Below are 15,775 nucleotides of genomic sequence, written 5' to 3'. Positions count from 1 at the left end.
TTTTTTGTTTTATCAAGACGTTTTCTCACATTTTCAGCGTTGATTAAACCAATATTTATCGAATTTTCTTTTCGTGTTTTATTTAAATTGTTAATTCTATTTTCTTTAATGAGTTGTGGGTCACATTCTGGAGGTAATCGGTTAAAAAATATGTTATATGGAGTTTGACCAGTAGTAAAATGTATTATGGTGTGATTATATGTGAAAACGGATTGTTCGAATTGAATATATTTTAGTTCCCTGTCATCTGAGGTGTTAATTATTCTAAGTTTTTCATTCAAGGTTTTATGGAAACGTTCAATGTCTGCTATACCGGTTTTTCCAGTACAAACTTCTATTTTAATATTTAATTCATTACACCATTCTTTTATATTGACGTTATTAATGCATTGATGTTGGTCAATTTTCAATACTTTAGGAGGTCCCATTGTGTTAAATATTTTAATAAGAGCTCTCTTTGTTTCTAGCCAATTTAATGCTTGTACTTCTTCAATTGTACTGAATTTTGAGTACAAATCCATACATGTTAGAAAATGTTTTTTTTCCCATTCCCAGAAATCTATCACATATTTTTCTCTAATTTCGTAAACTGGAGGAGTGATTTTAAATGGCATTTTGTTTGCAACGTGGTCATATTTGCATCGATTGCACAAATCACATTCATTGATGATTTTAGTAATTTCTTTAAAATAGTTAGGAAAATAATATCTTTTCTTGAATTGATATATAATTTTTTCAATTCCTTGATGAAGTCTTTCTAAGTGGATTTCAAGAATTTTAGTTTTAAAGTCGGTGTAATTAGGAATATTTTCCAGTTCCTTACTTGCTCTCAGAATCTTATGACGTCTATTGCAAACCAAGGTTTTGAAAATATTTTGAAATCTTAAAAAGTCTTCATTATTTGGCATAAAAATAGCCATGGTATTAGTTAGTAAAAATGACTTTATAATGTCATTTGTTTGTTCAGTATTTAATTCTATATATTTAATTGTGGTAACACAATTTTTGAATATATGCTCTACATGTGTACTATTTTCATTAGATCTTATTAATCTCAACTGTCTTTTAAAGACATTGAGTGGTCTTTCCGCAATTGGGATAAAGTTTTGACTATCTGATGTAGAATGAATGGTGGCAATATCAGATGGAATTTCATCAAAATTACATTCTTCAATTTGAATACGTGACAGAGAATCTGCCACATGATTTTCTCTCCCTGGAATATACTTCACAGTGAAATCATATTCATTTAGTTTCCATTTCCACCTTTGCAGTTTAGAGATGGGTTCTTTTAAGTTGTGAAGCCACTGAAGTGGGCGATGATCACTATTTACAACAAACTTCCTGCCAAAGAGGTATGGACGAAAGTACTTTGTGGCCCAAACAACAGCGAGCAGTTCTTTTTCTGTGGTAGAATAGTGTGATTCATGCTCATTCAGGGTGCGACTAGCAAAGCAAACTGGCCGACCTTGTTGACTTAAAACTGCACCCAGTGCAGTATTTGAAGCATCTGTTGTAAGTGTAAAATCTTTTTTATAATCTGGGTAGACCAAAACAGGGTCTTTTGTTATTAAGATTTTGATTGTATCAAACGCTTTGTTATATTCCCTATCAGTTATATTGACTTTGTTGCTTTTTTTTAAGCAATGAGTTAGGGGTTTTGTTATCTTAGAAAAATCTTTTATAAATTTTCTATAGAACCCAGCTAGTCCCAAGATTGTTTAATTTCTTTTTCATTTTTCGGTAGTGGATATTTTAAAATAGCTTTGATTTTATTTGGATTTGGCCTGATTACCTCTGGGGTTACAATATGCCCTAAAAATTCGGCTTCTTTCTTAAGAAACTCGCTTTTATCCAATTGCATTTTTAAATTAGCTTCACTTAATCTGCTAAAGACTCTATCGAGAGCTTTAATGTGCTCCTGGAGTGAAGTACTGAAAACAATTATGTCATCTAAATATACTAAACATTCCTTCCCAATTAATCCATCCAAGATTGTATTCATCAATCTTTGAAACGTTTTTTAGCCCAAATGGCATACGCAAAAATTTAAAATGACCATTTCTAGTTGAAAAGGCTGTTTTCATTCTATCCTTTGGATCCATTTCTATCTGATGGAATCCTTTTGTAAGATCAATTGTACTAAAATATAAACACCTGCCAAGTTTGTCAAGTATTTCATCCATTAAGGGTATCGGATATTTATCACTAATAGTTATATCATTCAATTTACGGTAATCGATTACGATTCGCCATTTCTGAATTTTTGAAGCATCTAACTTCTTAGGCACCACCCAAATTGGTGCAGAATAAGGCGATTTACTGTGACAAATAATCCCCTGATCTAACATTTCTTTTATTTGTGTATCGACTTCTGATTTGTGGACTTCAGGGTATCTGTAGGACTTAACATATATAGGATCATCATGAGTTGTGTTGATTCGATGTTTGATTTTATTAGCAAATGTTAATTTATCGCCTACTTTATACCATAAATTTTCAAACTTATTTAATATCTTATTTATTTCGCTTAATTCTTCATCATTTAAATGATTTAGTCTAAATTTCGGTTCATAAGCATTGCTATTGAAGTGAAGTTCTTTAATTTCATTATCGAAATTATTTTTAAATTTATAAGTAATATTGTTTAATATAACATTTTTATGAACAACGTCAATTTTCGCTTGAAGCTGTTGAAGTACATCGAAACCTAGAAGACCATCATAATTTTTAGAGAGGTCACACACATAAAATTTCAAATAATTTTTTCCTTTATCATTATAAACCTCTTGAATATTGGTTAATGTAATTTGCCCTGTTATTGTTGATACTGTTATTGGTTTTACTTTTAATATTGGAGATTTTAAGATATTGGGTTGAACAAGGCTTACTGATGAACCTGTATCAATAAGAAATTCAAAGGTTTGATTTTGTAATTTTAATTCTATTTTTGGTAAGAGTCCGGGGCTTCTAACCGAAAATTTTCGTTATCAACCTCCGAAGCTCTATTAAAGTTTTGGTTTCGCGAACCGTGATATTTATTAGGGTTCTTATATGGTACATTATAGGAACTATTACCATAATGATCAATACTGCATACATTTTGATGCGAGTTTCTAACGTTATTGAGTTGAGAACCTGATTGTTGGTTATAATGAATATTTTTCCCAACTACAATATTGTTATATTCATCATTCTCCTTTAAAATTTTTATAGCAGAGTTAACGTCTGCAGCCATGTTCGCATTAATTAGAGCCGTTAAGTGGTAGGGTAGTCCCTTTTTCAGTGTTTTTACACTTAACATTTTTAGTTCATTGAGCAAGAAGTTAATATTTGTTATGTTGGTTTCTTTTAATTTAATATTATCCCTAACTTTACATATTTCGGAATTAATTTCTTCGCAAAATTCTCTAACTTTACCTTTAAATTTGATATTACTTACTAATAGCAGTTGCGTTGTGAGTGGACTGGAATCCGTAAACTCATCAATCAAATGTGCCTTCAACTCCTCCCAACAAGTTGGTTGTTCTCTTCTTACTCCACGAAGAGTGCTAATTACGCACTGATAGTAGAATGGTTTTTCTTCGCCCGTAAGAGATGAAGACTCTGGTATGATTGCGTTGATGCTATCGATATACAGTCCCAGGTATTTATTGTCGCCATCAAATGGAGCGATCAGTTTTACACCTGCCACCGTTCTATCTCTTCTTTCTCTTCCTTCAATCACGGTGTTAACACTCGTTTTTTCTTCGGTCATTTTGGACAACTGATTTTAGATAGTGACAATGTTAGATCCTCTAAAAATTGTTGTATACGTTTTGTGGAAAGTTTTGGTAGCAAACTCTGCCGTAATTGCACAAAAATTAGGAATATTTTGTACTTTTGATTTATTATATTTTTTTTTGTATTTCCTTTTTTTTATTTATAAGAATAATTTTTTATTCTTTTACTGTTGCTGCTGATATACGACACATTGACTAACTTTGACTAATTTTTGAGATTAAAAATTTTTGATTTGATTTTTTTTTTTTTATAATCGTTTTGTCGGATTCATCAATTTATATAATAATAAACCATATTTTTAAAACAGTTATGAATATTAAAAACAGAATTGATTAAAGATAATAACTAATTAATTGTTCTTGATTTGTGTAATTTTTCTTAATTACTTTTAAACATGTAGAAAAAAAAATTGTTATTCTAAGTCTTTACTGCTGGTTTGTTTTATTTTAATAAATTTTAAGTTTAAATTTAAAACTTTAAAGCTTCACAATTAGAAACGCAACGTTCGTTTTTTAAAAATTGTTATTCTAAGTCTTTACTGCTGGTTTGTTTTATTTTAATAAATTTCAAGTTTAAATTTAAAACTTTAAAGCTTCACAATTAGAAACGCAAAGTTCGTTTTATTTATTATTATTTTTTTTTTAAAAAAAAAAGGTTTAATATTTTACTTCTCTGAATATAATTTTTTCTCTTTACTAGGTTCTTGATCAGCTTCTACAGTTAAAGTTAAATTCCTGTTATTTCGTTTCAAGGTTTAACTGTTGCATTAAATTTTTTTTTGATAGTTTTAGTTTTTGTATGTATTTTGTGTCCACAGCACTTAAAATATCACGAACATTTGCAAAATTTCAGTTTGTTTTTTATTTAAAAAAAAGAAACTTTTTTATAAGTTACAGTTTTGTTTGTTTGGAGAATCGAATTGAATTCAATTATAATTCAAATTACAATATTTAAATTTTAATTATTAAATTAAATTAAATTTTAATTAAAATTTTAAATAAATTTTTTTTGTTTTTGTATTTTTTTTTTTTTGTGTCTACGGCACTTAAAATATCACGAACATTTGCAAAATTTCGTTTGTTTGTTTTTTCTTATTTTACAAGAAGAAATTTTTTTTATATTTAATTGTTTGTAAGTTCTTAAAGAATCATTTTCACTGATCCTACCGACTGCGCCAGTGACAATTTTTAATAAAAAACGATTTTTTGATTTTTGTATAAAAATTTTATTTTGTACCTTGTATGATGCAAGCTTAATTACGACTGACTAAAAAAAGGTTTTACCTGCTTAGCGCAGCAAGTTCTTTTTTTGTTCAATTTAATGATGTTGGGAGAGAGCTTAATGTCACTTATATATTTTCATACAAAAAAAAATATTCCTACATGTATATTTACATATCTATGCATAAATATTTTTTTTCTTTGAAGGGTAAGGGTGTAATGGTATATCTATGGTTGACCTTACTCAATGTTAAGGCCGCCTTTGATGACTATTACAGTCGTATTCTTTAAACCACTTGTGTTCTAATTTAAAAGAGCTAACATGATGTCAGAATGGCATGAGTCAGAAAACGATACTTCTGACATAAATTGTTTGCCACTTAAAATTCGGTTAAGAGCTCATGTGGTGTCAAATATATTGAGACCACACAAATCGGAACACATGTGAATATGAGACACATGACAAGCAAATGCACAGTAAATACTTGCTATGCATTTCTTGTCTTAGGTAATGTGTCGATAATATATAGGAAATAAATAAAATAAGACTAACCAATTAAAGTTAAGAAATACTTTGTTAGTTTTAAGTAAATATTGTTAGAATAAGATAGATATAGCTTTCTAAATAAATAAAGAAGCTATTGTAAGATTTAAGTTAAGTTTAAGAAGACAGTTGTTTTATGGTGGCCAAGAGAACGTGATCTATAAAAGTTCACAGTAATGTTACAAGATAAAAAGTTATAATAAAAATAAAGTTATATCAAAAATGATTAATTAATTAAAATAAAAGTAAAGTTATATCAAAGTAAACAAAGTGTTTTAATTACGAAAGTAGAACTAAAACTAAATATCAACACAATATTTTAATCGAACATAAACCTTATATGTTTTATTTTCTACTTTGTTAACGTGTGCAACCACATTACTATATAATTATGTTTTGGGGCACGCGTAATAGAATTGAAACACAGTAAATGAACATTGTTTCTATTTATTTGTAATAATTTTTAGTATTAATTATCTTAATTTTAAACTAAATTTAAATTATAATTCTTATCTTCTATCTTTTTTAATTTTAGAATTTAGTATTCTCGATTTTTCTACTTTTACTATTTTTTATTTCGATTTTCAAGTTTTAATATTTTTTAATTCCAAATTTCAACTTTTAATATTTTTAATTCAATCTTCAAAAGAAAGGAGACACTATTGAACTCTTGTCAAAACTGATCTGAGCCCTATTGCACCAACACTTTTCACTTTGCACTTTGCAAAACTTATGAGTGACTTTTTTGTGCAAAGTAAAAGTGAAAAACGTTGCACCAAAAACTTAAGATAAATTAGTTTGCACTTTGCAAATAAAGATTTTATTACAGAGTTTTTGCATAAAATGCAAAGCAAAGCGTTGCACCAAAAAATTAGATCACTTTCATTTTGTATTCGTTTTTGAAAGCATTTCGTTTCTGTTTGTATATTTTTTTTTTGTTTGTTTGATATTTTGATGCTAAGAGTACATGATTTATGCATAGTACGTATTAATGAGTTTAAAAAAACGTAAGAAAGCATCATCAAAACTATACCAAGAAGCAAAGGCATATTTAAATTTAAAAATAATATATAAAAAAAGTTGTTATATTAATTTAAAAAAAACCACTTTATTTAATAAAAATGAATATATAAGAAATTTATGGATTTAATTTTTATATTTTATTTTATAGGGGTTTTGAATAACAAAGAGAGAAATAAAGGACAAACACAAAAATTTATTTTAATATTATTGAAGTTTGGCTGACCATACAACGCTGTTTCGAGTATTGCCAAGTACTCTTCATCAGTGGTCTTTGGAAATAATCGAATTTTATTTAATTAGTTTATAGTCCGTATATAATTTGTTTGGACTGCAAGTGACAGGCTTAGAACTCGTGCCTGTCAAATTAGAAGCAATGACTAATCGTGTTTAACCACAAGAAGCCAAGGCTGCACAAACTTTCAATGCTCAAGTTCCATGTTTTATTGTCACTTATTTTTATTTAATTAGTGACACCAACCAAAGCACTTGCCGTGCTTTAAATTAGAACGAGCTTATAAACTACAGCTTTATTGTTTGGAAGATCACTGATGAAGAGTACTTGGCAATACTCGAAACAGCGTTGTATGGTCAGCCAAACTTCAATAAAATTAAAATAAATTTTTGTGTTTGTCCTTTATTTCTTTCTTTGTTATTCAAAACCCCTCTAAATTTTAATAAAGCTTCTTTGTCACCATACAAAGAAAGTCTAGCTTTACAGCAACACGAACACTTTATTCAAATATTTTATTTTACTTAATTTTATATTTTCTAATTTTTTTTAAATTTTGGAATTGGTACAATATAAATATATATTGTACAAATATAATTATTAGTATAAAGATAAGTATAAACCGTAATATATAAGTATAAAATCGAACTTATTTTAATTTTAAGTTTATAAGTAGCTTATAGTTTAATAATTATAGTATAGTTAATTTAAAATATTGCATTTAAGATAAGATATCCCTTCAACTATTGCCAAATGATAAACAGCAACTATATTTATTTTAAAAACAGCAATAATATTTGCCTAAACTAATTTTATATGTCTATTTTTTTTCATTCTTTTGAGCATCAATATTAATCCTTTAAAACTATTTTTATTTATTTATTACCGATTTCTTTTATTTTACTTATTTTGTTTTGTGTAAAGTAATCATATACAAAATTTGCAGGGTAATCATTTGCAATTTTTTGTAAAGTTTTGCAGTTTACTTTTGCAAAGCGCAAAGTAAAAAGTATTGGTGCAAAAATGCAAAAACCGGTTTTTTGTCAAATATTTCACATTCCTTTTCATACTTTAGTTTTCATAGAAAAGTACATTGGTGCAGCCATTGAGTAAGAATATTATAGAGTCACAATGACTCAATTTTTAAATTTTCAGCAACAGGCACGGGAGGGTGGAGTGAAGATTTTACTTCTTCCTGCGATGCTGCTAGATCGGCCGCGCTTATGCTTGGTATTTCTCAAAATTTTAGTATTCATGAATGAAGGACAAAAATGAAAACAAAAAACAGATTTGCTTGTTTACGAAGAAAAGAGTCAAATTAGTTTTTGGTGTAAACATATGTACTTTTATTTGGAAGAATATGAATATTTTTTGATTTTATTTTAGGAACATTTGAAGCAAATGCAACCAATTTCAATTTTTTGTTTTAATCAGATATAATAACAGTTATATGTATTATATTAGTATTAGCTAAAATAAGATAATTGTATGTAATTGACCGTGTGCGAGTTCGAGTAATTGATGGTAAATTGAGGAAAATGATTTATGTACGTATGGCAGCGAATGTTGGTATTTACCAGAATTTCGAGTATGGTAAATTAGGTAAATTTGATATTACCATTGGGAACATTTTATAAGATGTATAATAAAAAATAAATAAATTTGAAAACTTTTAACATATGTAAGTGCAGTGCAAAAAACGCTAGGAAATTTTAGTTTACTTTACCATAATTTACCGAGTTGGTTTATTGGGGCCTGCAGACTTCATCGAATTGAATTGCTGGACTTTATTCTGCTTATATTACTTCGTAAGCAATTCCTTTGGATGGTAGAGAAAGTGAAATCGACTAAGGCATAAATTGTTATATGACCTTATATTACAAATTTGCCCTAATACAGGCTTAATAACATCTATTTATAATTTATTTATTACCATAACTACTTACTTTATTTATTTATTTTGTTCAAAATACATAGTTTAAGTGAATTAATTTTAAGATAGTTATTAATAAGCATGTGTTAATAAATATGTATAAATATGTAAATATTAATATTTATTACGTAGAAACTTTCGCTATTTTTTATGGTTATTCACGGGATATTGATCAATTTATAATTTTTTGTGTTAATATACATTAATATTTTAAACAAAGCAATTTATACATATAAACAATAAAAAATAATGTATCATATATATATCTAATAACGTCAAGAACTAACAAATGTGTTCTCTTATTGGTGGTGGTATTCCTCTATTCCTGAGCGTTGTTTGTGTCGTTTTGTCATTGGGCCTTGTTGTGGTAGGATTTTAGGTAGGTTTAGGAATATTTTCGGAAAATCTTCTGCAGGTTGTTTTCTTTCTTCTTTTTTACCATTCTATTTTCCAATTATTTATGTGTGATAATATATTTCTTTATCATTTATATGCAAAAAATCTTATTGTCGAAAATACTAATGTATATTAATATAAAAAACTAAAGTTCTTCAAATTCTTAAGGACGATTATAAATTATAATCGAAATAGTGAAGAAATAATAAAAACAAACTTTGAAATAGTAAAAAAAATCAATTTTCTATATCATTTTTTCTAAACAAAATTTCTTCGTTAACATGGACTAGGCATCCTGGGGACACCATGTAAAAAAAAACACGCCATACATTATACCTGAAAGGTGGTCTGGAAATTAGTGCGCTCCATATTAATAACCATACTAGGCTCCATACCTAATAACAATTAATTACGAAAACAATTATAATTCTTTCTTCAAATGCCATCATAATGAAAAATTGTTTCAATGCTGCAAATAAAATTTTGATATCTCTTGCCCCCGAAATGACATACAAAAATATGTCCATATTTAAACACATAGTAATTAGGCAAGAATGAATATAAAATAGAGAATAATTCTTTTTACTACTTACATTATAATTCAAGGAAGCAATAACAACACCAAAGAGCAAAAAACACAAAAAAGAAATATAAAAATTTCTTGAACCTATGAAGCAGAGAATATTGCAAAATCTTCTTTGGTATGAAGCAAAAACGACTGAAGCGACGTCGGCAGAGATTTGAGTGATTTGGGTACCCATTAATAGATACCTAGAACCAAAGAGTATATACACATAGAGTGTGCATGTCGAACAAAATATCAGTCACAAAAATTTTGTTCTACTGGTTTTTTAAAAACCCAGGAATTACTCAATATTTGAGTCCTTTTACTATATGTGTGCAAAGAGACTGTATTTTCATTGATATGTGCACATTATCACACTCAACCGCTCTTTTGGTTATAAATATGCTCATTTGGACATAAAAACATATGTATATACATATATGCATTTTATACTCTGTTCGTTTTCTTTAATTTGTATGTATATTTAAATATGTTCATATTTCGTTTATTAAACTATTTTGTATATATGTTTTGTTCTTTATTATTTTACTAATATTTGCAATATTACAATTTAATTTAATTCTAAGAATGTAAAATATGTACTTATATAATATTCGCTAATTTGACACTTGCTTAACTTAATTAATTCTAAAAATATAATTATCTATTTTACAATATTTGCTTACTTAATAATACAAATTATTTTAATAATATTCGTATTCTTAACATTCAAAAAAAATATAAATTCACTATATATTTTTATGACTAAATTCTGGCTAAGTTCTTTTACATTATTGTTAATAAGAGTTGTATTAATTGATCTTATATTAAGTGCTAACTTGAATTGTAGAGCTAACATATTTCATATACATTTTAGAAATGTGTGTTGATTTTAGACTTCTCTAAGGCCCACAAGCAATGCTTACGAAGTAAAAGCAGAATTAAAAAATCAAGAAGCTGGATTAAATGTTCATTACAGGGCCCCTTAAACCACTGAGGGGTTTTTTCTTGCACATTTCTATTATTAAACTTTTAATGCCAATTGCATCTGGTTTATTCTTGAATACATTTTTAAAAACCTCGACATGTTTACAAGAAACATTGAAAAAACTTTCTGATGGCGCAAACAGGTTACCGAAATTTGAAAGAGAATTATAATTTTTATAGTAGATGAAAAGCTCACTTGGAGCAGTCAAAATTTCATCCCTTTTTTTTAAATTTATATTGCAAGCTTCACAATTTAGTTTTGAAAGTATTTTTTTAACTACGTACCCTATTGTGTATCTTAAAGACAATAAATCAATATTTATATTCTTTGAATTGGAAAATGCATCTGATGTAATGCAATTTGCGATGTCATTGCACTCTAGATCAGAGTAGGCTTCTATTACACAGTTACTAGACACCCTAAAGTTATTTTCATCGAGCTTTATCAAAGAAGAAGAAAGCACATCATCAAGGCACTTGTTATCATTATCCTCACTTATTTCACAATTGGCTAAATTAAAACACTTTTAATATTTAAATTGCAATATGATATTAATAACTGAATTTATAAATTATAAGTCACCATTTATATATGGTACAATTTTTTACCTAGATATGTTGTTTTTTAAAACCTTTACAATAAATAATAAGTAATAAAATAACTTAATAATAAAAAAACAATAAACTATTAAAATTAAAAACAAAACCGCAATAAAAGAATGGACAGAAGATGCAAAATTGACTTTTGTAACTTACAAAAAAGCACTCGCAGATGCAAGTACATTAGCACATTCAACCACAGACGGTAAACTGGTGCTCCACGTCGATGCAAGCAACTCAGCAGTAGGTGCAGAACTACACCACATACGAAATGGACAGATCGAACCTCTCGGTTTTTATTCAAAGCGTCTAACCGACACTCAAAAACGATACAGCACATACGATAGAGAATTGCTTGTCATCTACCAAGCCATTAAACACTTTGTGCACATGATCGAAGGTAGAAAATGCACAGTTTTGACGGATCACAAGCCTATCATATTTGTGTTTCAACAGAAACCTGAAAAGGCATCTCCAAGGCAGTTAAGGCATCTGGACAGTTCACGACAGACATACAACACATCGCCGGAAAAAATAACAACGTAACAGATTTACTTTCATGTATTAAAGAAATAAATGGCTGCCAACAGATTGATTTTAACAAGTTAGCTGAGAGCCAGAAAGACGACGCTGAATTAAAAAACCTGTTAACCAAAAATCAGACATCGTTGGAACTCAAGTGGATCAGCATGCCAAACTCTATGAATCCAATTGCATGCGATGTGTCAACTAAACGAGCGCGTCCCTGGGTTCCTCAAAGACATCGACAGCAAGTTTTCCGGGCGATACACAATCTGGGGCATCCAGGAAGTAAATCATCAATCAAACAAATATGTGAGCGTTTCGTTTGGCCAGGCATGAAAAAAGACATAACGAAGATGGTAAAATCTTGTCATCCATGCCAACGTACCAAGGTATCCAGATATAATCAAACAATACTTGGTAGTTTCAAGCTACCAGAGCAACGATTTTCTTCACTACATATCGATATCATAGGGCCATTACCAATGTCAAATGGATTCAGCTACTGTTTAACGGGCATTGATCGTTTTACCAGATGGGCAGTTGCTATCCCTATGGCTGATATTAATGCAAGCACAGTGGCGGCAACATTACTGGAGGGTTGGATCGCACATTACGGCGTGCCATCTGAAATAATAACCGACCAAGGTCGACAATTCGAGTCAAAATTATTCAATGAACCCACGAGATTAATTGGCACAAAACACAAAAACGACATCAAGGCGACTCCTGCAGAAATGGTTTATGGCACGACACTTAGATTACCAGGTGAATTTATCGAAAGTCCCAGTAAAGACATGTCCAACTCGGAATTCGTACAATCACTACGAGACGTAATCGAGCAACTAAGACCAGTACCTACGGCAAACCACTCCATATCAAAAACATTTGTACAACCAGATCTTAACAAATGTACTCATGTTTATCTGCGCGATGACACTATTCGACTACCTCTCAAAGCACCTTACGATGGACCATTTAAGGTAACCGATCGCGACGATAAGCTGATGACCATTCTACGGAAAGACAAATCAGTACGTGTAAGTATAGATCGGGTCAAAGCTGCCTATCTCTGTGATGACGAGCAAGAAACAAATCAACATCAGATAGCACGACATGCTTGTACTCATCGAAAAGCAGACGAAAATAACCAGAAGCAACATACAAAGAAAACTCAAACATCGTCTAGCGGCAGGCGAATTCGGTTGCCAGTTCGATTTGCGGAGAATGTTTAATCAGTGGCATAGGATCACTAATTATATCGTGACATTGCTTCGCTCAGTCACTGGAGAGGGAGTGATGTGGCGCACGAGACTTTCAACTACAAACGCAATTTTAGCTTGAAGATCTCGTTTGAAAATTGCACTTAAGGCGTACGCAACAGTGGTACGCTCTCTATCTCTCGGCAAGCATTATCTATATTATTAAGAAGATTTAAAATGTAAATATATAAATTAAAATAATAAATTATCTATAGATATAAAAACATATGTATATACATATATGCATTTTATATTATGTTCGTTTTCTTTAATTTGTATGTATATTTAAATATGTTTATATTTTGTTTATTAAACTATTTTGTATGTTTTGTTCTTTATTATTTTACTAATATTTGCAATATTACAATTTAATTTAAGTCTAAGAATGTAAAATATGTATTTACATAATATTCGCTAATTTGACACTTGCTTAACTTAATTAATTCTAAGAATATAATTATCTATTTTACAATGTTTGGTTATTTAATAATACAAATTATTTTAATAATATTCTTATTCTTAACATTCAAAAAAAATATAAATTCACTATATATTTTTATGACTAAATTCTGGCTAAGTTCTTTTACATTATTGTTAATAAGAATTGTATTAATTGATCTTATGTATATTAAGTGCTAACTTGAATTGTAGAGCTAACATATTTCTTATTCATTATAGAAATGTTTGTTGATTTTAGACTTCTCTAAGGCCCACAAGCAATGCTTACGAAGTAAAAGCAGAATTAAAAAATCAAGAAGCTGGATTAGATGTTTGTACAGGGCCCATTAAACCACTGAGGGGTTTTTTTCTTGCACATTTCTATTATTAAACTTTTAATGCCAATTGCGTCTGGTTTATTTTCGAATACAGTTTTAAAAACCTCGACATGTTTACAAGAAACATTGAAAAAACTTTCTGATGGCGCAAACAGGTTACCGAAATTTGAAAGAGAATTATAATTTTTATAGTAGATGAAAAGCTCACTTGGAGCAGTCAAAATTTCATCCCTTTTTTTTAAGTTTATATTGCAAGCTTCACTATTTAGTTTTAAAAGTATTTTTTTAGCTACGTACCCTATTGTGTATCTTAAAGACAATAAATCAATATTTATGTTCTTTGAATTGGAAAATGCATCTGATGTAATGCAATTTGCGATGTCATTGCACTCTAGATCAGAGTAGGCTTCTATTACACAGTTACTAGACACCCTAAAGTTATTTTCATCGAGTTTTATCAAAGAAGAAGAAAGCACATCATCAAGGCACTTGTTATCATTATCCTCACTTATTTCACAATTGGCTAAATTAAAACACTTTTAATATTTAAATTGCAATATGATATTAATAACTGAATTTATAAATTATAAGTCACCATTTATATATGGTACAATTTTTTACCTAGATATGTTGTTTTTTAAAAACCTTTACAATAAATAATAAGTAATAAAATAACTTAATAATAAAAAAACAATAAACTATTAAAATTAAAAACAAAACCGCAATAAAAGAATGGACAGAAGATGCAAAATTGACTTTTGTAACTTACAAAAAAGCACTCGCAGATGCAAGTACATTAGCACATTCAACCACAGACGGTAAACTGGTGCTCCACGTCGATGCAAGCAACTCAGCAGTAGGTGCAGAACTACACCACATACGAAATGGACAGATCGAACCTCTCGGTTTTTATTCAAAGCGTCTAACCGACACTCAAAAACGATACAGCACATACGATAGAGAATTGCTTGTCATCTACCAAGCCATTAAACACTTTGTGCACATGATCGAAGGTAGAAAATGCACAGTTTTGACGGATCACAAGCCTATCATATTTGTGTTTCAACAGAAACCTGAAAAGGCATCTCCAAGGCAGTTAAGGCATCTGGACAGTTCACGACAGACATACAACACATCGCCGGAAAAAATAACAACGTAACAGATTTACTTTCATGTATTAAAGAAATAAATGGCTGCCAACAGATTGATTTCAACAAGTTAGCTGAGAGCCAGAAAGACGACGCTGAATTAAAAAACCTGTTAACCAAAAATCAGACATCGTTGGAACTCAAGTGGATCAGCATGCCAAACTCTATGAATCCAATTGCATGCGATGTGTCAACTAAACGAGCGCGTCCCTGGGTTCCTCAAAGACATCGACAGCAAGTTTTCCGGGCGATACACAATCTGGGGCATCCAGGAAGTAAATCATCAATCAAACAAATATGTGAGCGTTTCGTTTGGCCAGGCATGAAAAAAGACATAACGAAGATGGTAAAATCTTGTCATCCATGCCAACGTACCAAGGTATCCAGATATAATCAAACAATACTTGGTAGTTTCAAGCTACCAGAGCAACGATTTTCTTCACTACATATCGATATCATAGGGCCATTACCAATGTCAAATGGATTCAGCTACTGTTTAACGGGCATTGATCGTTTTACCAGATGGGCAGTTGCTATCCCTATGGCTGATATTAATGCAAGCACAGTGGCGGCAACATTACTGGAGGGTTGGATCGCACATTACGGCGTGCCATCTGAAATAATAACCGACCAAGGTCGACAATTCGAGTCAAAATTATTCAATGAACCCACGAGATTAATTGGCACAAAACACAAAAACTTCATCAAGGCGACTCCTGCAGAAATGGTTTATGGCACGACACTTAGATTACCAGGTGAATTTATCGAAAGTCCCAGTAAAGACATG

At 29.9% G+C, this 15,775-nt stretch overlaps 1 protein-coding gene across 1 annotated transcript; it reads left to right on the top strand.

Annotated features, from left to right (window-relative positions):
- Nucleotides 1–11,969: 11,969 nt before the first annotated feature.
- On the top strand, nucleotides 11,970–13,037 carry LOC119665723. Its single transcript, XM_038074959.1, has one exon. The coding sequence runs from the start codon at nucleotides 11,970–11,972 to the stop codon at nucleotides 13,035–13,037; it is 1,068 nt and encodes a 355-aa protein (XP_037930887.1).
- Nucleotides 13,038–15,775: the final 2,738 nt, after the last annotated feature.

This window comes from Teleopsis dalmanni, chromosome 1, assembly GCF_002237135.1.
Source record: "Teleopsis dalmanni isolate 2A chromosome 1, ASM223713v2, whole genome shotgun sequence".
NCBI classification, from domain to species: Eukaryota; Metazoa; Arthropoda; class Insecta; order Diptera; family Diopsidae; genus Teleopsis; species Teleopsis dalmanni.
The sequence above is the reverse complement of the archived record's forward strand: the minus strand, read 5'-3'. Positions and strand labels throughout refer to the sequence as shown.